The sequence below is a fragment of the Sceloporus occidentalis genome, unplaced genomic scaffold (genome assembly GCF_023333645.1).
Source record: "Sceloporus occidentalis isolate IW3139 unplaced genomic scaffold, rSceOcc1.0.p SCAF_4, whole genome shotgun sequence".
Lineage (NCBI taxonomy): Eukaryota > Metazoa > Chordata > Lepidosauria > Squamata > Phrynosomatidae > Sceloporus > Sceloporus occidentalis.
This window is the reverse complement of record NW_028316984.1, coordinates 90,604,735-90,627,622: the sequence shown is the minus strand read 5'-3', so window position 1 is coordinate 90,627,622 and position 22,888 is coordinate 90,604,735. Positions and strand designations below refer to the sequence as shown.

Genomic DNA, 22,888 nt, shown 5'->3' with positions numbered 1-22,888 from the left:
TACATACATAAGCATATGCACACACACAACATATGGAGCTTGGTATGTTTAGCCCGGAGAAGAGTTTAGCCGGGAGAAGAGAAGGTCAAGAGGTGATATGATAGCCCTGTTTAAATATTTGAAGGTGCATCATATTGAAGATGGAGCAAGCTTGTTTTCTGCTGCTCCAGAGAACAGGACCCAGAACAATGGATGCAAACTACAGGAAAAGAGATTCCACAGTCCAAAACACACTGCAGAAATAATCAAGTTTGAGACCGTTTTAACTGCCCTGGCTCAGTGTTAGAGATTCTTGGGAACTGTAGGCCCAGTACAGATGGGCCTGAAAGCAACCAAATTGTGTGATGCTGCTGCACAGCAAAAAAAGGAGCGCTAAAAAGTGGCAGCTTTTTGTGCCGCCACTGGCAGCGTGAACACATCACTGCTACACTGCTCCATTTGGATGCAGTGCAGCAGTAACGTCATCGCTACGCATGCCGTCTATACAGCACTGTGTAATGATGACGCCCTAGTCATGTGCTAGGGTTGCGGGACATGTGGGTGCTCTGCCCCGAGGCAACCCTAGAGCATGATGAGGACGTCATTCAGGGCCTGTCTATACCGGGCCGTAGTTTGCCGTAGCACCAGAGCTCTCTCTCACAGAGAAGGCTCAATGTCTCTCACAAAACAGAGGAGCCCTGGTGGCCCTGGTTAAATGCCTGTACTGCAGCCACTCACTCACAAGTCATAAGGTTGCGAGTTAATGTGGGCTAGACAAAGTAACTGTTACATGGATTTGTAATTGGTTGACTGGCCGAAGCCAAAGAGTGCTCAACAATGGCTCCTTTTTATCCTGGAAAGAAGTGACCAGTGGGGTCCCACAGGGCTCTGTCCTGGGCCCAGTGCTATTCAACATCTTTATCAATGACTTGGAGGACAAAATTGGGGTCATACTTATCAAATTTGCAGATGACACCAAATTAGGGGGAATAGCTAATACTCCAGAGGACAGGATCAAGATTCAAAATGACCTGAATAGACTAGAAAATTGGGCCAAAGCTAACAAAATGAAATTCAACAGAGAAATGTAAGGTATTACACTTAGGGCAGAAAAATGAAATGCACAGATATAGGATGGGTGACACCTGGCTGAATGAAACTACGTGTGAAAGGGATCTAGGAGTCCAAGTAGACCACAAGTTGAACATGAGTCAACAGTGTGATGCGGCAGCTAACAAGGCCAATGCGATTTTAGGCTGCATCAATAGAAGTATAGTGTCTAGATCAAGAGAAGTAATAGTGCCACTGTATTCTGCTCTGGTCAGGCCCCACCTAGAATATTGTGTCCAGTTCTGGGCGCCACAATTCAAAAAGGACATTGAGAAACTGGAGCGTGTCCAAAGGAGGGCGACAAAAATGGTGAAGGGTCTGGAAACCATGCCCTATGAGGAACGACTTAGGGAGCTGGGGATGTTTAGCCTGGAGAAAAGAAGGTTAAGAGGCGATATGATAGCCCTGTTTAAATATTTGAAAGGATGTCATATTGAGGAGGGAGCAAGCTTGTTTTCTGCTGCTCCAGAGACTAGGACCTGGAGCAATCGATGCAAGCTACAGCAAAAGAGATTCCACCTCAACATTAGGAGGAACTTGCTGACAGTAAGGGCTGTTCGACAGTGGAACACACTTTCTCAGAGTGCAGTGGAGTCTCCCTCCTTGGAGGTCTTTAAGCAGAGGCTGAGTGGCCATCTGTTAGGAATGCTTCGATTGAGAGTTCCTGCATGGCAGAATGGGGTTGGACTGGATGGCCCTCTTGGGGGGGTGTCTTCCAACTCTATACCTAAAGATGGCTGTCATTTCTCTTCTCAGTCAAAAGTTACAAATATATATGTGTGGGGGGAGTGTAACATAACATTCAAAGCACTTGAAAGCACTGCCATTAAAAACAAACAAAGAAACTGTAAAAATAAGACAAACTGTACAGCATCAAGGCAGTTAAAGCGGGGTGAAAGCGCATTAAGAATTCTGCAGTGGGGACGTAGCCGCCCTCAACGGCTCTCCCGCTCCTTTCCTGAGCCTTTGAAAACGAGGCGGTTGCTAGGAGACGCTCCCGGCAGCCATTTTAGGCAGGAGAAGGACCCCGCCCCGGTGACGCCAGCGTCGGGGCGCGAGACAACTAGGCAACCTCCCCCCGTCCCCGGCGGCCAAGGGAAGGGCTGGGCGGGGCTATGCAGATTTTTGCTCAGACTCCTCCAATGGGGTGTGAGCGGGTGGGCGGGGCTCGGTGGGAGAGGTATATCTATGGCCTCCAGCAGGACGAGGAGGTGCTTCTTGATCTTGAGCAGAGTGACAGCCGGGCTTCCTCCGTCTCCGGCCTATAGATCCGGTAAGCGCAGGGAAACTATCCGGGGTCGGCCATGTGGCAAAGTACTGCAGCCTCCGGGATCCCCAAAACCGTGGAGCGTTTATCATACCGACCGAAGAGTATGAAAGACATGCGCTTTTTAAGTGTCTCTTTTGTCTTACGCACTTCGGTTGACCCCATAAAGGCATCATCACTCTTTTGTGGATTGTGGAGGTTGCAGTAGTGCTTTGCCAAGATGGGGGTCTTTTCCCTCCCAGCTGTTTGCGTGCTGCGTGTGTTTCCTGGGCTCCATAAAGGCATCCATGATTATGGATGCTGGGTTTTACAGTACTTTGGTAAGATCAAGTGTCCTCCCTTTTGAGCATGGATTTATATTTGTATGACTATTTTAAGGTTTTATCTTCTGTCCAGGAGGAGTTCCCAAATGACTAAGAAGCATGTGTCCATGTTTAGATTTTATTTTGTAACGTCCTCTATTTTTCTGGGATGCCCTACCTTTTGGGGGTCCCTTGCCCTCCTTTGCGGATGTGACATCTGGTCACTCTGGTGGCACTGGATTTGGACCAGGGAGAGGATCGCTCTTGCCAGTGCCAACCTTTGGGTCTTCTTGGGAGGAAAGGGGAAACGGAATGCCAGCCCTGGTTATTGGTGCAGTGACAGCAACACCCCTCCCCTGACTGGAAATAGCATGGCTTCATGAAACAAAGCACTCAGTTTAAAAAGTGCCCTGGGATTACTTTTATGCTGCGTCCACACTGCAAAAATAATCCAGTTTGAGACTGCTTTAAAATGAATGGGTAAAAAAACCTTTGGCACCACTGATGTTTTTTCATGCTGTGCAAGGATGGAAAAGCGACTCTAGTTGAGGCCTTTCCATCCTGAGGCATTTGTCTTACAGATCTTTGCTCCCACAGGATCTTTGGTTCCATCATCATCTCCACCATCTTCAACCTTTATTACAGTCAACAGACCATTAGGATGTTCGGTTCTGTCAGACTGTGGACACTCAATGTGTTTCAGCTTTGTTACCATTCTTCAACTGCTGGCAGCAGACAACTGTGTGTTGTTTTGTGACTGAAAGTTTTGTTCTGATTTTGTGTGAATTCTGCACTCCTTTTCGGTCCAGAAAGCTCACGCAAAGCCTTTTTTAAAGAGTACTCTATTGTTAGATTTCTCTCATGCTCTGGAAAGAGTATCAAACTAGCTGATTTCCCTATTTATTATTCATGGCATCTTGATCAAAGTTCACAAGAGCCTCCCAATATATGCCCCCCTGGAATAAATAGCACTTAACACTAGCTACTTGGGTTACATTTTCCATTTTTATTAGCAATATTATAGCTTTTTGTTGTTGTTGTGAGCCTTTAACTTGTTTCTGCCTTACGGAGACCCAAAGATGAAACTACCATGAGGTTTTCTTGGCAAGATTTATTCAGAGGTGGTTTGCCATTGCCTTGCTCTGAGGCTGAGAGTGTGTGACTTGCCCAGGGTCATCCAGTAGGTTTCCATGGCTGAGATGGGAATTGAACCCTGGTCTCCAACACTCAGGCCACTACCCCATATTCAGCATTTTTAGTGTGAAATAGTCTTGTCTGAAGGTACAACTGAGTTTCTGAATTTTTAAAACGTAGAACAAATAATATCAAAGTGGAAAATGTTAAAGAAGCATACATTAAAGCTGAATCGTGAGTGTTGAGTTTTGTACCACTAAAGACTACTGCTGTGTGTTTTGAGAAGTGCTGTGGAGAAACTGGGATTAGCTGTTGATCAGCAGACATCTCCTTGGGAAAACCAGAGGCCACGGGGGAGAGGAGACTTACTCTGTAACCACAGCACTAGTAAGAGAACACCTAATTAACCCTTCAACAGGCAAAGAACCAGAATAGATGTATTTTCCCATAGGTTTCTTACTGTGAAGTGTTTATTTGCCCACTGTGATAAGAAGTTTCTTAACAGTGCTCCCATTCCTAAAATATGTGCTACTGACTCACAGGTCTCGCGGTGGCAGTCAGAGTAGTGAACTACATGATATTTAATCCTTTGAGAATCAGACCTCAGTGATTTCTCCATGCTTTAAGGAGTGGTGGGACTTTCAGCTATGAGTAAGGATTTCAGTTACCAAATCAGGATGAACAACTTGCCTGGGGCATACCTTTCCCCAGAGCCCACACCCTCCCATCATAGCAGAAAACTTTCCATTGCAGTTTCTGCTACCATAATCCCAGTGATTTGCTTGGGAAATATAGAACACCTTGTTTCTGGCATTAAAATTTTACTGGGAAACATGGTGTGCTCTGTCTGTCATTGTGTGCTTACAAGTTGTTTCCAACCTATGGTGACATAAAGGTTAACCTATCATGGGTTTTCTTGGGAAGATTACTCAGAGGTGGCGCCTTTGCCTTCCTCTTAGGCTAAAGGAGTGCAACTTACTAGAATCATAGAATCATAGAGTTGGAAGAGACCACAAGGGCCATCCAGTCCAACCCCCTGCCATGCAGGAAATCACAATCAAAGCATCCCTGACAGATGGCCATCCAGCCTATGCTTGAAGACCTCCAAGACTCAAGGTGACCCAGTTTTCATGGCCAAGCAGGGATTCAAACCCTGAGTCTTAGTCCAGCACCCAAACCACTATGCCTCATGTTTGCCAGGTCTGGATTTCATTGGCAGTGATGGAGCCATTGGTGGTCTCAACAGTTGGAGGTGGAGCAGAGGAATTGCCAGGGGCCACATGCAGACTACAGGCTAAATAAACTTCATTGAAAAGAGGAAGCAGTGGGAAACTGGTTAGTTTCTGTATATAATCTTTGCTCCAGATCTTGTCTTTAAACTAGGAATGGTGAAACTTTTTCAGCTGTGGGCCACATTCACTTAAGCATAACTTTCTCAAGGTTGCATGCCAATAACAGGTGTGGATCCAGGCAGAAAGTGGGCAAAAACAATGTAACACAACCCCTCCCCTTCTTCTTGAGCTACAGGAAAAGACATTCCACCTAAGGATTAGGAAGAACTTTACAGCAATATCGGTTTGACAGTAGGACACACTCTCTTAGAGAGTGGTGGAGTGTCCTTCATTGGAAGTTTCTAAACAGAGGCTGGATGGCCATCTTTTGGGGGTGCTTTGCTTGTGTCATCCTGCATGGAAGGGGGTTGGATTGGATGTCCCTTGGGGGTCTCTTCCAGCTCTGATTCTGTGGTTCTGTGATTGACAGGAGGTTTGGAGCAGGACCACACAAATGGAATGTATATTCTAAATCAACATGCATGGGGTTTGAGGCAGCTAGGAGAGGAAACACTGTTCATTGGCTCTAAAGGCTCAGTGAGATGTCTCTGGTCTATAATGGAAGTATGTGGGGGATATACACTTGTATGATCCTTGGTTGAGAGGAAGTGATTTACATGTGAATCTGTGTGTTGGTCTGTTGTTGAACGACAAGGCTGCAGAGTGGAAGGATATGCGGGAGGATATATGTGTCTGTTTAATTAGCAATCCATTGTCTGTGGGGAAACCCCCTGACCCTGGGTAGTGTACATTTCCATGTACCGAGTCTTAATTTTGGGAGGCCATTGAAAGCCACAAACACTTGGACAACTTCAATGGGAAAGAAGAAACACTGAAAAGAAAAAAAGTTTAGCTACCAGTCCTAAAAAACACCAAAATTAAGACTCAGTACATGGAAATGAACACCACCCAGGATCAGAGGGTTTCCCTGCAGACAATGGATTGCTAATTAAATAGACACATATATCCTCCCACCCACTCACTTCCATGCCACCACCCTCTGAAGATGCCAGCCGCAGATGCAAGTGAAACGTCAGGAATAAAGACTTCCAGAATGCGGCCACATAGCCTGGAAAACCCACAGAAAATAATTTAAACACTTTAAAACAGTTTTAACAGTTCAAGCAAACAAAACAAACACCCACAGACTGAAAAGACTTTACTAGGTGCGCAATAGTCAGGTGATCAGGCACTAATCACCTTTGTACAGAAATGAAGGCAATGTCAGTACAGTGGGCCTTTGATATCCATTGGGGTTTGGTTCCAGGAACCCTGTGGATACCAAAATCCATGGATTATCAAGTCCCATTAAATACAATGGCATAGTAAAGGCATGTCCCTTAAATAAAACAGCAAAATCAAGGTTTCCTTTTTGGATTTTTAAAATAATAATTTGAAGCCATGGATAGTTGAATCTATGGATATGGAGGGCCGACTATACTAATTGGGTTCCAAAAGTGGGTGCTATAATTGAGAAAGCCCTGTAGCCTTTTGGTCTGCCTTTAGGAAAATAATCAAATTACAATCTTTATTTATAGCAAAATGTCTTTGCTTTACAGGTTGCTTTCAGGATTGAACAGGTCACATTCAGAATGTTTCATTGTTAGCTGTGATGAATTTTGGTGCGTTTCTTATTGGCCATTTAAAAAAAATCTCATGGCCAGCGTACCCAGTGTACAGTTGATGTGTAGGGAGCTGTCGTGTGGGTGTGGGTTTTGGGCTGGAAAGTGTCATCAGAAGCTGTGATCAATGATGAAATTGGAAGAAGGGATGGGACATGGTTAACTCTTTCTGTTATTTCTATTCCGAATCATTCCTCAGCCAGGGAAAAAGATACAGAGACTCTTAATCTTCCCTACCTTCCCCCCTTCTAACAAGGAGAGAGTGACTTGAGCAAACACATGGCTGGAGGGGAAAGGATTAAGCATCACATCCCTCCATTGTCTGCTTCGTATTTTAAAAAATATAAAAGGGTCTGGACTTTGGTGAGGAATTTATAACTTGATCCTAATATAGGATGGTGCCAACTAAAGTTGAATGTTGGTCAGCTTTGAGCAGCATTCCCTATTCTGCCAAGTGGCCTATACTGGCTGGGGATGCAAAATGTTTCTAGCTCCTCTTGAATGCACCACATTGAAAAAATGTTGCTGTAGAGACAAAATAGTGTTAATGCCGACTCACTTTCATAAGCGCTGACATGCATCCTGAGAATGAATCACCTCTCTTGTGTTCTAGGAAACTTTACTATGAAGCAAGACTGTGTAGAGCAAGTTGGTAACTAGGCCGGGCTCTGTGTAGCTGCTGAATATAGTTTTCTCTGCCAGCTAATTTGCCATGAGTCAGCCTTCAGAAATGCCTTTTTGTGGTTCAATTTCAGCCAAATAACAAGCATAAGGAAAATAATGATGTGCGTAATTCTGAAAGGGAAAAAAGGAACTAAAGTAAGATTTCTGCAGAGCTGAACACCTGACGCCTACAGGAGATTGATTGATTGATTGTGGTGATGGTAGGCTGGTGTTATGCCTGCAGAAATGAGGTTTGACCCTTCCTAACTGATTGTAGTAAACATCTCTTGAAAAGACTGCAAGTAACATCAGAAGCATTTAGGCAGGACTAGAGCCAGCATAGTGTGTGTTCTTGCCAGTGGTCAGAATGAACCACATCCACTGAAGGTGCTTTTGAAATTAGGCCAAAAGGCTGCAAGTTATCCATCCAGATACAGTCCCTTTCAGATTCTGACTGCCTAGTACTGAAAGGTAAACCTTCAGAGACGCTCTTCTAGCAAGTGAGGTAAGACCAGCTGCCTGTGAATAACAGAAGCATTTCATGTAAAACCTGTTTGGTGCAGACTCCTTCAGATTAGGTTGCAAGTGGTTAGCACAGGAGGACCTTGGGCAAGGACAGAAAATATCTGTTGAGGAACTTTACCTTGCCACTAAGAGACTTGGTAAATGCTGTAGGCAAAACCTAACTGAATAGGAACTGTAGTCCATCTCGGTTGTTCTGAAGAAGTAATAACTTCTCTCCTCCCCGCAACCTTCCTCTTTTCCCAGCTGTTACCTCAAATATGGACCTTGACATCCAGTCTACAGAGCTCAGTGAGACCAAATGGAAAGAACTTATTCCATCCCTGAAGCAGTACAAAACTATCAGGTAAATAAAATTCTAGTGGACTGTTATTTATATGGGGCTATTTTAACGGTTTACAGTCCGACACCTGCAAGAGCTCCATTTAGGTACAGCTTCAGATGGTTTGAAAATTGGGGCAGGGGACAAGAAGGAAGAGAAGAGACTAACCTGGCTGAAACATATAGAGATGCTTTTTATAGGGAAGACTTCACTGTCGTTTATTAGTATCTTTTAGAAAGTTTTTATAGAGAAACATAATGGTGCTGATGCTTTTTCCTCAGAGGATTGTGATGCTTCTGCTTTGCTCACTGGTGGTAGTTTCTGGCTGAGTGACAGCCACAGCTTTTGTCAGTATAAAAGTGCCCCCTTTTTGGAACTAGAACCTCCTCTCCTATTGGCACATTCTCCCTGTTGAAAGGAAGTGTGAAAGATGAAACTTCTGCCTCCATCCTGTCTTTTACATGCTCCTGCCATTCTTGATGTGCTAGGTGCTGGTGTCAATCTTCAGGTTTTTTTATGCGAGGGCTTACATGTATATGTGAGCTTTGTATGCACACTCACTCTGTGTCTTTTTTTAAGGTGGGATATAAATTAGATAACTGGCATAGTTTCCCATTCCAGAACTGTCTTAATTGCCCATTGTTATGTATAAGAGAGGCAAGGGAACTACTACCATTAAAATAGAAGCCACTAATTTTTGGCATATTGTAGGATACACACATGGACCCACACTGATGTTACACAGGATTTTTTTTTAAACTCTCAGGTTTTATTCAGATGATTTAAACAATTTAGGAGTTTTCTAATACAGCTTGGAAAGGCAGAACATTGTGAGTGATCAATGACCTACTTCACTGGGCTATTAAAACTCATAGCTGGCTCCTCTTCTCATTTTCAGGCTTGATGACTGCAATCTGTCTACCAGTAATTGTAAGGATATCTCTACTATTCTGAGTACAAACCAAGACCTGACTGAACTGAAACTGAATAACAATGAACTGGGAGACTCTGGTGTGGAGGTGCTGTCCAAAGGATTGTTACATCCAAGTTGTAAGCTTCAGAAACTATGGTAAATCCTTGTCAATCTGTAGCGGCTTAAATTGCATTAGATGAAGTTTGCTGCAGATGGGAAAGTTTACAGTAATCTTATCTTTTGTGTCACTCCCATATATAGCCGGCTAAGCAAATGCCTCAGGATTTCTACCAGATTTAGCATAAATTTTCCATCTACCACTGTGGTTGAACACCTATGGTCATATTTCCCATATTCTTGTCATCAAATTACCACAGCATGGGTTTTCGTGGGCCAATTGGACTAGGTGATCTCTACCAATTGGTAATAGCATTAATTATGCAGATTGACAAGTATGCTGGCAAGACAGTCCAAGGGATTACCCCCTTCCCAATGTTACCCAGAGGCAGTAACGTTATTTTTCACACTCTTAAAACGCCTCTTATTCACCTTCACAAGATGATCTGATAGGCTAGATCACAGGATGTAGGTTTGAAAAATATGGGGATGAAAAAAGAGTTCAGAAGGAGTGTTCTCCACTTCTCACACTTGTGTAGGGGCTATCTTGGCTTTTTGGTTTCATTCACCAGCCCACACACCAGTTATCTACAGCCTGCCTGGGTATGCACTTCCTTTGCATGGCTTGATTGCCTTCTTGTATATATCTCTTTGGAGAGGATCCTAGTCATGCAAAATGCAAAAGGCTGGCTTTTCCAGTCTGTCTGGAAAAGAAGCTGCTTTATAACAAGTCAGGTCATTTGTCAGTCTAGCTCAGTATTGTCCACACTGATTGGTAGTAACTCCAGCATTTCAGGCAAGGAGTCTTTTCCAAAATTACCAGGGTCTGAACTGGGGCCTTCTGTGTACTCAATCATGGAACAACAGTCTGTTCCCCTAAGATCTACATGAAAAGCTCTACATTAAGCAAGTTTTGGGCAGCCCCTGTGGTCCTCTGGATCTTGATTACCAGTCACAACATAAAGTGCTTTGAGTAGCTTGCAATAAATGTAACACCAATTTTAAGTGTAAAATAAACTGTAAAATTAAAATCAGATAAATTCTGCAAATAAATTCTGCAGAAAATAAAACTTGCATTAAAAATGGGTTTTAAAAATTCACAACTACATGAGTCATTTAAAAGACCTTGATCATAGAAGAATTTTTGTGTGACAGTGAAGTAGCACAAAGGTGGCATTGGGTAGAGCTCTCTGAGAAAGATGTTCGACGCCTGGGATGCCATTATGGTTCCTATCAACTTGGACCATCGAGCATGCCCCATTGCTATCTTAGTGTGCAAATGTAATCCACAAAGGTGGTCTGGTTTACCATAAGCATAGATCAGAGACAAAAATTGAAAGTGTTGAATTCTGGGAAGGCTCACTTCATTGTGAACTGTTGTTCCAGGCTGCAGAACTGCAACCTGACTGAAGCTTGCTGTGAGAATCTCCGTTCTGTGCTTAGCAGCAAATCATCATTGACTGAGTTGCACTTGGGGGATAATACTTTGGGCACATCAGGAGTGAAAGTGTTGTGCCAGGGACTTCTGGATCCAAACTGCCAACTGGAAAATCTTCAGTAAGTGACTATTAGGGTGGCAAGCAAATATTTTGGGGTTGAAAATATTGTTTAACTTGTAAATTTTCTTTTTGAGAGGGGAAAAAAGCCTCTGCAGCTTGCTGTAGTAAGGGATTTTCTCAGTGGAGTCAGATAGACAGACTGTGTTAACGACAAGCAAAAAACATGCCTTACAAGAAGATTTCACTAGAGAGAAAACCATATTTACATAGGATTTATGAGTAGGTTAAAAGCAAATTTTTATATAAGAAGATCTTGTATGGTTGAAAAGCTAAGTATTGAATTGTATACAGTCTACATCACCTTCCACAATCCATTGCCCTCCAGGTGGGTTGGAGTGTAACTTGCATAATCTTTCAACCAATGTTGCCCTTTAAAAAAAAGTCAAAACAATCCATGTAATTCACTGAGTGCAGGATTGGCTGTATACAGCAACAGTGGCCATTGCTGACTGAAGCTTATAGTGATTTTTCAACTCATTGGAGGGTGTCACATTGGGAAAGGTTGGCTTAGTTGCACATTCAGCATGAGGAACAGTGAAGCAGGCACTTCAGTACCTGAGACAGTCAGAGCCCCATTCTTATTTCTTAGAGGTCTTTGTATTCTTCTGCTTTCCCATAGCCTGGAGTACTGTGAACTCTCAGCAGAAAATGTGGAGGCTATCAGCTCTGCCTTACGCACCAAGTCATCCCTGAAGGAACTCAATCTGAGCAACAACAGTCTAGGAGATGCTGCAGTGAAGCAGCTTTGTCAGAGTGTGCTGGATACCAGGTGTAATCTGCAGACACTTCGGTGAGTTGCAACTTCTTCCTTCTTTTAACATCATCCCACTTGGGGTTGCATCAAATTACTTATTTGCCTTGCTGATTATTATAGTGACTTCATATGGGATAGATTTGGGGTTTCCATAAAACTCTTAGAGTCTTAGTCTGTGTTGGATCTCTGAAGTACTGACGCAATCATGGGGATGATGCTGATGACTCCTGCGTTATCATGTCACTCCAGCTGCTGTATCAACTGATACCTGTCCTGAAGCACATGTCTTTAAATCCATCAGAGTTTTATGTGCCTTTATGGGGGAGATATAGCATCACTCTTTGGCTGAAGAATAAAATTCTTCGCAACCTGGGTAACAAGTCTGTAAGGTTCCTATTTTCCCAGTGTGTTACTGCAGTCTTCAAGAGAATATTTCACTTCTCAATTCTATAGTCCAAAAATTTGGCAGGGAATTTAGTCTAGCCTTAGCTATAGATCAGTGCTCAGCATAGTTTTGGTTGTGAATAGTGGGAGAATGTTGCCTTTGTAATTGCTAGGGCTGAGGTGCTGAAAATTTGATTGGAATCTTCTCCTATATGCATCATTTGTATGTTTGCCACTTCTTTTTCCTGCTCTGGTGGCTGCCATTCCCTTTTCCAGTGAGGTTTATGTGAGGTGCAAAAGTCTTGTTTTCCATTCAGTTTTTCTTCTGTGCTGTCTGCTGGGTGCAGCAGGCTGCCAGGAGAAGAACAGGTCAGTCTCTTCTTTTGCTGGCATCTTGGTTTCCTTCCAGGCTGAGGAGGGGAAGACGTGCTTTTCTTCAGCCCAGCACAGAGCTGCTGGTCTAGAAGCTAGAAAAGAGAGTTTGCCCCTTCACTTAGTAGATTGCTTGGAGACGACATGAAAGAGAAGGGGGCAGGGCTACAAAAGAGTGGGAAGAACAGGTAGAAACCTTCTGCATTTGGTTGGTATGCCATAAGCTCCCTGCCCCTTCTCTGGACCAAAACAGCAATGCTGTGATCAAAGAAGCATAATGTATGTGTGGGTAAGAGACTTACTAAAAGCCCACATGGATACAGTTACTGCTGGTCTTTGCTAACGGATCCAAGCCTCAGTGCAGCTGCTGGAGTCTGCCAGGTGCCTTTTCCTGCTCACCCAACAAAAGGAGTTGGGTAAGGAAAGGACCACTTGTAAGGATTCCTAATTCCTGGAGAATCAAACGTATGAACATAGAAGCTTGTCTGTCCAACACATGTACATGTGGTCAGGGTAAAATGAATGTCACCATAACCTAGTTTCTCTAGGTTCCATTTAAGCATTTATAGAACATAAAGACTGCATGAACACCATCTCTGTATATCACAGTTTTGGATCTGACCCCAGGTATTGCAAACAGATTGATGATAGAGTAATCATGATTACTGTTTGCAGCCTCTGTTAGTGTGGCCCTTTTAAAAAGTCAAAGCAACTCATGTAAATTCACTGAATGCCTGTTTGGCTGTATACAGAAAACAGTGAGATTTCCTGTAAGAATAATGTGGAGATTTATCCCAAGAATAATCAATGGGCAAGGGGGGCAGTTTTGTTCTAAAATTTACATACTTCATGACAAAAGGGAAATACATTTCATGATCAACTGTCTTTGGAGAAGGCTTTTGAGCAAAGTGCTAAATTAAAGGAATCCCTATTGGCTAATAAAATAGTTCCCTTGGTGAAGTCAAAACAACATATGTCTCCAAGTGCTGGCCATGGAGGGAGAGCTAATGACACAAATGGGAGGAAAAAGTTCTCCATTGTTTGACTGTCTGGCAAAACAATGTTTACTATTGTGCTTGGTTTCTGTTTTCTTGCAGGTTGGAGAACTGTGATGTCACTGCTAATAGCTGTGAGGACCTCAGTACTGTTCTCAGCACAAAGCCATCCTTGACAGAGCTGTGTATAGGCGAGAACAAGATTGGTGATACCGGTGTGGCACTCCTGTGCCAAGCTGTGCTAAATCCAAATTGCAAAGTACAGAAGCTGTGGTAAGTGGCTTGTCTGGAGCAGTGACATGTTAAGCACAAGCTGTCACAGAGCAGAGTTGACTGTGTTCCTCACAGAATAAGCCAAGGACTTCAATGTACTGGTAAATAGTCACACCACCATAATCAAGTATTGCAGACAAGGAAGCAAGTCTGGCCCAAGTCTGAATTGAGATCCTGCCTTGAATCCTGGTTGGGAGGGAAAGGTTGGGTACACATAAAGGTTGTTGTTGTTGTTGTTGTTGTTGTTGACTACCCTAAGACAAACTTATCACAGGGTTTTCTTGGCAAAACTTGTTCAGAAAGGTTTCTGCCAGTACCTCCCTCTGAGGCTGAGTGAGTCTGACTTTCCTAAGGTCACCCAGTGGGTTGTCATGGCCAAGCAGGGATTCGAGCTCTGGTCTCCAGAGTCATAGTCCAATGCTCAAATCACTATACAATGGTCATTATGTACATATATGCAAGTACAGGTTTTCCACATTAAAAAAAATCCAAAATCCAAATCACCTGTAGTTCTGAGAATTTTTCATGAGGAAGAATTACCCTATACTATTTCTGTTCCCACAAGCCTGTTTTCTCTGACAGAAGTATTCTTTTGAGGCCAGTGTAAATAATTGGGGAAATATTATATATATTTCTCTTCATCTTTACATTGTGCTTTTACAGATTTGTATTTGTAGTAATCCATTACATGTAGAAATAATACTGGCAGAAAGAACTCAATACACACAATTTTCATAGTGATTTTTAAATTTGCTTTAAAAAGTTATTTTTCTACTTACGTGAATATAGACCATAAACCCAAATTCTACATATTTGTTTATATAAATAGCCATCAAACCTTCCTGCATCAGATGCATTAGTAAAGAGTTCTGACCCCATGATCTGTATTCATGAGGTTTCAGCTCTATCTCATATGTTTGCCTTTGAATTTTCTGCTGTTTGTACTTAATGCGAATGAAACTGAGATAGCTTTGATGGCAATTCTTATCTATGCTGACTTAATACAAGAAACTGTGTTAACCTTGTGTGGACTGTAAGAGCCCAACATAGTGCATGCTAGCTGAAGGCAGTGCATTGTAAAATTTCTCAGATCTATTTTTAACTGTTGTGTGTGTTGGTCTGAAATGACTAATATTTCAGGTTATGGGAATGTGGTATCTCAGCTCCTGGCTGCAAAGACCTCTCTAATATTATTGGTACTAAAGAGACCCTCAAGGAAATGAGCCTGATTGGAAATGAACTGAAGGATGAAGGGATGGAGTTCTTATGTCAAGGGCTGAAGAATCCAAACACTAAACTCCAGTCACTTTGGTAAGTACTTAGGGGCTTTGCTTTATAATAGGTAGGCATAGGTGACTTGAGCCCAGTCCAGCTTCTTTGGTGATTAACATTTAGTTTCTGATCCCAAGAATTCCCTCATACAATATTTCTTCAGGAAATCAAGTTTTGGGGAAATGTGAAAGTACTTGATCTCTCTAGCAGAATAATAAATTTGCAAGACAAAAGCTAAACTATAACTGGCCTTACAACCACCCACTCATACATATACAGGGTCTGGCAGAGAAATAAACTTAGGGGCAAAACAAATGGCCCCGAAGCAATGGTTTGACTCCACCGCTTTGATCACTGGATTGGGGCAGCAGCAACTGCACGCCACGGCCCTGATCCGGCATTTTTCCAGCCCCAAAAGAAGTGGCAAAATGGCACTGCTTTTTGGGCTGGAAAAAAGCCGCCCTTTCTACTGTGGCGGTGGCGGCTTTTCCCTGTTTCTGCAGTGTGGTGCATGTAAATGCCGTGCCACAGAAACATCATGATGCCGCCTGCTGTGTGGGCAGTGGGGTGGCATTGGGGCATCTTCTGTTTGTATGTCACACCCCCACACCACCCTCTTTATGCCTGTCCTCTTTGCCCCTTAGTTTTCTTTGTAAAAAAACATAGCTTGTTTTACTTACAGTACTTGTCCATATGCAAATACATGGTACAATCAAGGAAAGAGAGAAAGAGAAGAGAAAAAATGACTGTAGGTTAGAGTGAGATGCAGTAAGAGATGAGGTGTTGTAAAGCAACAAACAGACAAGAAGCCTGCAAACATGCACATTAGCAATCTGTGAGCAAAGGGCTGCAACGGTTGCTAACTCTAACATAAGTTGGAACAAAGATCTCAGCCTTACTGTGAACAGTAACAAAGCTCCAGTAACAAAGGCGGGATACAGACCACCCAAAAAGGGCGGTCTATCTGCGCCTTGTTTTTGCTACTTGAGGGCGCTGCAGCGGATAAACTGCGTGGCTCCCTCATGCAGCAAAAACAAACTGCAAAAAGAGGGTTCTATTTGCAGCGCGACTGTGCAGACACTGGGACGTGCGGACGCTAAGCGTCCATCGCATCAAAATGGCAGCGCCCGTGTGTATAGGGCGCCGCCATTTTGGCGCCCTGGTCATGTGCTAGGGGTGAGACCAGTATGGGCGGTGCGCCCTCGGCCAACCCCTAGCACATGATGGGGGTGCCGCAAAGGCCTGTCTGGAGAGGGCCAGTGTAACTGTAGTAAGGTTCCCTCCTTTTTATGTGCTACCTCAATATCTGCTAAAGTAGGGATGTAGAACCTTTGGTTCGTTGGACATTTTGAGTTACAGCTACCACAGTTGCTCCACATCAGCTGTTTCCATGAGGTTAATGGGAGTAGAAATTAAAAACATCTGGAGTGCTAACACTTCCCTACCCAGAGTTTAAAGTCTAGTCTGAATAGGCATGAATGACTGAGGGCCACTCAAAGTCTTTGTTGCAGTCCACATGAGGGGAAATGATTTGTGTTCTTGGCCCATGTGGAGCAGGGATGGGTAGGTGGAGGAACATCACTAACCTTTCAGGGGTTTGTTCCTTATCTCCTCCATTGAAAAAGGCATTGCTTGTCATCCTGGTTTTTTAATTGGCTTCAGAGAAGGCAAGAATGTTCCAAGACACAGGACAAATACCTTTCTAGTTGTAAAATGTCAGGACTGTCAGAGGTAACTCCTTGTCTGTCTTCCATAGGATGAGAGAATGTGGTCTGACCAGAGCCTGTTGTAAGAACCTTGGATTGGCTCTCAGTGCAAACAGTGTTTTGAAAGACCTGCACATTGGGGGCAACAAGCTTGGTGATGCAGGGGTGATTCAGCTGTGTGAGGGTATCCTGAATCCCACCTGCAACCTGCAATCCCTCTGGTAAGTGATCATCTAAATACATTACCTTTTGAACACAGCAAACAAGGACACTACATAAGCATTTTGATGTAAGAACACTGCTTTGCTGGAAGGAGCCTTCTTTAAAATGTTCTGATTGGAATTCAGGTGCCTTTCCATTAAAGCTTGCCATCGAATCTCTTCCATGGACACATTTTTTGTATTGTACTGTACTTGAAAAGGGGCCTATGACTGAAGTGCCCTGTATAAATTTAACATTAGAATTACATTATAAATCCAACAGTGGAAGGCCTTTCCCTTTAGAAACAGGCTTTTTTTGTTTCTGATACAGAGGAATTTGGCTTCTTCCTCTTGGAAGATGGCTTCATTCTTGTTGAAGGCTCTAATGTCCTTGCTTCTAAATGCACATTTTCCTTACTTGGTTCAGAACAAGCAGTTTGATTAGACCGAACTAAGCTACTTGCCTTGAACTAGGTGAGTAAAATCTGTATTTTGAATAACTTTGTTACGGTTGTGCTGGAGTGTAGCTCATAGTCCCTATTCTGATTTGCGACTTCAAATATATTGGAATATACAACTTGAGATCCTCCATATGTTAGACTTCAACCTCCAGCAGTCCTGATCAGCATAATCTGTGGTGAGGAATGCTGGGTGTTTCAGTTCAGTAACAGCTGGAAAGCTACATATTTCCCATTCCTGCCAGAGCTACTTGTGGTATATATTGTTCAAAAACATTTCTAAAAGACAAAATTTGCAAAGCTGAAGTTTTCTAGGTTAGGCATGAACATTAAGAAAATACAGTTCCTGTCTTTGTGCTTAAAACCTAATATTGTACAACATGAAAAGGAAAAGAGTTAGAAAGTAAGCCAGTTCAGGGACTAGTTTTTCAGTTATGTGCAATCAAGTATGGAACAGCTGCTGAGGCAGAGACTTCTGCGAGAGGAGGATGTTAACTAGCAAATTGGTCCTAGGTGACTAGTGATGTATCCATACATACACAGTTGTAGCAGTATTACACTAAAGATTCTGTCCTAATGAATCCTAGGATTTGTAGTTTTATGAGGTATTTAGAATTCCTACTTAGAGAACAGTAGTGTTGTAGTTGAGGAGAGTGGACTGCAAATCCAGAGATTCTGTAGGATGAAGCCTGAGCAATTAAAGTGGTATTGAACTAGTATAACTATGCATTGTATATAAAGTCTAAAGCTCTATTGTCTCACCTCCCCCTTTTCTAAAGTAAAGTGGAATGCTTTCTAATAGCCAGATGTTTGCAATGGTAAGCAATATTCTGCTTTTGTTTGGATTACATCTGCCATAAACCTTAGCCAGTATAGCCACTTGACAAGGATTGTGGCAGTTGTGAGCCAAAATATTTGGAAAATGCCATGTTGTCTATTTACTGTATTTATACCCTGCCCTTCAGTGCTAAAGGCTCTCAGAGCAGCTTACAATTATTATTATTTTTAGTTAGACAGTTCCCAACCCTCAGGCTTACAATCTAAAAAGACACAACACAAAAGGAGAAGGGAATGGTGGTGGGGAAGGGGATCAAGTCCAGCAGTTCTTCTCTCCCTCTGAGACCTGGACCAAGGCAGATGGACTGGAAGGAGGGCTCTGCTTCTTAATCTAGGCCAGGCCCAAAGGAGCTGGGCCTGCATCTCTCCCTCCATGGCTGGATAGCACTACTAGCCATGCTGTAAGCATATTCTATTTTAGCCATAAGAAGTTATATGTTAATGGACCTTACAAACATGAATGAGCTTGTATATATATTAATGGACCTTAAGAGCAGAAAAATAATGAGATGGGATAGGAAATATGTGGCACTGTAGATTGTGCCCTCCGTTCCTTACTAGTGACAGTCCTGGCTGATGGGAGTTGCAATCTAATATTTCTAGGGGAAAAGCATTCTGTCTTGGGTTTGCAGTCAGCTCTTCTTATTATCACCAGTGCATGGAGACTCTATCCTAGGGTGTTCTTGGCATGATTTATTTAAAGGAGGTTTGCCATTGCCTTCCTCAATGGCTGAGAGAGTGTGTCTTGCCCAAAATCACCTAACAGGTTTAATGGCTGAGCAGAGATTCAAACCTTGATCTCCCTAGAGTCCTAGAGCAGCACTCAGACCACTGTACCACATGTTCTTATATAATAATAAGTGGAGTTCTACAAATCCTGGGAATGGCTTACTTTCATTCTCTTCTGTTCCTAGGTTGGGGCAGTCAGATCTCACAGCAGCTTGCTGTGACAAGCTTGCTGAGGTGATTGTTGGAAAACCATCTCTGCAAGAATTGGATGTGAGCTACAGCCACATAGGGGATGAAGGAGCGCGTAAGCTCTGTGAAGCAGTGAAGAGTCCCAACTGCCACCTGAAGTATCTAATGTGAGTCCTTCATGAGATGCTAGGAACTGGAGAAATTGCTGGGTTGGGGGTGAATAAAAGAGCACCTTCACAGATGGGGCGCAGATTGCAGACAGTGCATAATTGCATTCCAATCAAAATGGTATACAGGATTCTCATCAAGCCTCCTGGCTCTGGCCTTTGGAAAGATCTCCATTACATTTTAAGTAAATCTGTCATTTACTCCTGGCTATCCAGCCAGCATAGTCAGCCCTGCTATTAGGAGGAATGCGTGCCTCAAGCAGTAGATACTTTGGAACAAAGAGTGGCAACAGGGTGCTGGAAGACATACCTATGTGTGCAGTACAGGCTGCTGCCTTTGGATGGATACTGTCCCATCAGCAGTGTTAAAGTAAAGATCAGCAGCCAGTCTGGTCAGCAGTTGTGCAAAGAATTGGGGAATGCAAAATGTCTTAGATGACCCCCTGCAGATCATTGTTCTGAGCAGCATTTCAGTGAGCTCCTGAATAATTAATTTCAGTAGAGACTTTCAAGAGGTAGCCATCTTTATCTCTCTTTTGGAAATGACAGTATTTTCTTGCTATATACTGGAAGCAAATGGCTGTAAAATACAGATATTTAGGATCAGGTGTCAGGCCTGATCATATAGACCAACCATGACTGGCATTAGAAATAGATTTGCTTGACTTATTGACATGATCGCCAGACAGTCATTACAACACCTGTGGAATGACACTACAACATGACCTGTGCAGTGGGTAGCGATCACACAGGTGAGTTTTGCAATACAATAGGCATCAGTCCACAACAGCCTATGCCAAATGAAATAGGTTAGTTATTGAGGTACTGCAAGACTGGCTTGAGGTACCATACTTCTTTTGGAGTAGTCCATACCAAAGAATGAACTTCCTCCACTATTCATATGTTTATCATCTTGGCTTGTATCTCTTTGGGTCCCATCTTTGTTGCTTTATTTATTATTATTTTTATTTATTATGGTATTTATACCCTGCCCTTCAGCCCTTATGGCTACCAGAGTGGCTTACAATTATTATTTTTAATCGGACTGTTGCCTGCCCTCAGGCTTTAATGACTCTTCAAGTCTCTTGAGACTGAGTTTATCATTCCCATCACCATGCCCACGTGTTTTGCATTTCTACTCCCCCCTCCCGTGCATTGGTATACAGTAGTATGTTTGGTATACCCTTGGTATCTTCTGAGGTTTGGTTCCAGGACACTGCATGGATGCCAGAATCTGTGGATGCTCAAATCTTATTAAATACAATGGCATAGTAAAAAGGTGTCCCTTAAATAAAATGACAAAATTAAAGTTTGCATTTTGGGATGTATATCTTTAAAAATAATTTCAAACAGTGGATGGTTGAATCTGTGGGTAAAAAATCCATGGATACAGAGGGCCAACTGTATAGGCTCCACCCCATGCATCTGAAGAAGTGGACTGGACACCATGGAAGCTTGTTTTAATTTTTTTTCTCAGAGCCTATGATGCTATACAAGTCCTTTATATCTCTTTATGAACAATGTTCTTTGTCTTCACTATCCACTGGGCATTACCTGTGGAAGGCAATACTCTCTTAGCCATTTCATCTTCGGTAATGAGCTCTTCTATGTGTTGCTGCTATGTTATGGAAAAGCAAATGCCCATTTTGGCTTGATTTTATGTTTGGGCCCATTCCCACTGAAGGAATAACCCGCGTCCTGATTTGGGACTGCCCCACTATTTTAATCGATTCCAAAAGGCCTCATGTTCTCACTATGAAAATGGAGCCTCTTTGGAATCAATTCTTTCGGAGGGCGTGCTTGTCATTCCCATTGGAGCTGGGGAAGACCAGCGGCCCTTCACCGGACCCTCTCTCTCCCTTTCTTTCTTCTTCCCCTCCCCTTCCCTCCCTTTCTTCCTTTCTTCTCCATCCCTCCCCCCTCTTCTTCTCCCATCCTACCTTCTTTTTCTTCCTACTTCCTCTGCCGGGCCTCCGCCACTTCCCCAGGTGTGGCAGGGCTGCTGGCGCTGCAGCCATGCCAGCCAGCATGGGGCAAGTGGCAGCAGTGCAGCAGCACAGGTGGCCCTGTGAGCCCCGGGGAAGTGGTGGAGGCCCAGCTGAAGTGCCAGTGGCCCCGCCAGCCCCGGGGAAATGGCAGAGGCCCAGTGGAAGAAGTAGGAAGAAGAAGGTAGGATGGGAGGAGGAGGAGGAAGGAGGGATGGGAAAGAAAGGAAGGGAGGGGAGGGAAAAAAGAGAGAAAGGGACAAAAGCACCGGCAATAGTAAGAAAGGGAGCTGGGAAAAGGAGAAAAAGGATGGAGTTTTTGGGTCCTCCCCCCAAAAGAAAGTAATCACATAAGCAATAGATAGGCCTAGCAGCTACTCGCCTTTCCAATTAGCTGCTAAGATGATCTATTGCTTATGCGATTAGCTTTAATTTACAAAAAAAAGGACCCAAAATGGCAGCACTGAGGGTGTGGGTGACATCTCTGGATGGATGACACACACCTCCCTCTGCCATTCTGAAAAGAATTGATCCCAATCTGACGTTCCCACATGTTGGACACGGGTTGGGATCGATTCTTACCAAAAGGACCGCAAAATAATTCCTAACAAAATACCCTGGCTTTTTTGCGTTTACCCTGTTTTTTCCCCACTGGAATCAATCAGATGAGGATCTGAATCGATTTTCAGTGGGAACTGGTGCCTTTTAACTCGATTTTGGATTCGAGGCTTTTGGTAGTGGGAATGAGCCCTTTGACTCCTCAAGCAAAGTGATGCCTGAACTTTCATCTTTAACCTTGACTGACACTAACTTTTACTGAATTTGTTTGCAGTCTGTATGACACGTACTGGTCTACTCCAATGGATGAAGCACTGAAGGCCCTGGAAGAGCTGAAGCCTGGATTTAAACTGGTTACATGAGTTGCACAAGCTTGCTATGACTACTTCTACTGTCTCTTTCTTCTCTAGGGATTCTTTTTGTAAACCAAAAGCATAGCCCATACAATGATGGACTTCAAACGATTCCAAATTAATGGACTTGGCAAATACAGTCTGCCTAGAAAGCACATTCAAGGAGGTATTGGCACTTCAGAGCTGGTGAGGCAGCTCATATAGAAAAGTGCTGGAATATCTCCTGGGTCCAGGCTATATAAAATTAATAATAAATCATGCTGGTGGGTTGTATTGCCATTTGGTAAATACAAAGTGCAAAAACAAAATCTCTTGTGAGGTGCAATAAAACAATAGTGGATATGTGCAGATAGCACAGGATTCTTCCCAGGGGAAGAACTATATTGGAAATGTTCTACATAGCCTTAATTAGAGACAATGCTTCCTTTAATTGCTACAGTAATGACAAAACTTGTGCCCTCAACATAAATATCAGTGATTTTAAAGCTTTCTGCTGAAAATGTAACAAGTGAACTTTGTGTATCTTAATCAGCAAATCTAGCTCTGTAGAAACCTGAATAAAGTTTGCTTGCAAAGAGATTGTATCCATGATTTTGTTTTTGTTTGCTTTTTGTTTGTTTCATTTGTTATTGGTTGTTTTGTTATTTTGGTTATGATGGGACACTAAAAGCTTACATAAAATTACCTTCTCATAGTTTAAAGATCAGATCTCCAACACCATTTCATGAATGCCTTGGAGACTTCATTCCCCAATGGTGCTGCTGCCATGTGTTGTTTTTTAAAAGATGTGTGAGATGAAAACTCATTTGAGATGG

At 43.1% G+C, this 22,888-nt stretch overlaps 1 protein-coding gene across 3 annotated transcripts in view; it reads left to right on the top strand.

The window, feature by feature from the left end:
• RNH1 (ribonuclease/angiogenin inhibitor 1) overlaps window positions 1-22,641 on the top strand; it is a 33,994-nt gene extending 11,353 nt beyond the window's left edge. The window contains exons 1-10 of one of the 3 annotated variants that reach the window (XM_089520854.1): window positions 2,281-2,362; window positions 8,177-8,276; window positions 9,151-9,321; window positions 10,669-10,839; window positions 11,461-11,631; window positions 13,449-13,619; window positions 14,760-14,930; window positions 16,648-16,818; window positions 19,007-19,177; window positions 21,995-22,641. In XM_089520854.1, the coding sequence (XP_089376980.1) occupies window positions 8,191-8,276; window positions 9,151-9,321; window positions 10,669-10,839; window positions 11,461-11,631; window positions 13,449-13,619; window positions 14,760-14,930; window positions 16,648-16,818; window positions 19,007-19,177; window positions 21,995-22,082 (1,371 nt within the window). In that variant the 5' untranslated portion in view covers window positions 2,281-2,362; window positions 8,177-8,190 and the 3' untranslated portion in view covers window positions 22,083-22,641. Of the gene's footprint in view, window positions 1-2,280; window positions 2,363-2,415; window positions 2,677-8,176; window positions 8,277-9,150; window positions 9,322-10,668; window positions 10,840-11,460; window positions 11,632-13,448; window positions 13,620-14,759; window positions 14,931-16,647; window positions 16,819-19,006; window positions 19,178-21,994 lie in introns of those variants that run through there. The other 2 variants (XM_089520852.1, XM_089520853.1) reach the window with 2 other exon arrangements.
• Window positions 22,642-22,888: the final 247 nt, after the last annotated feature.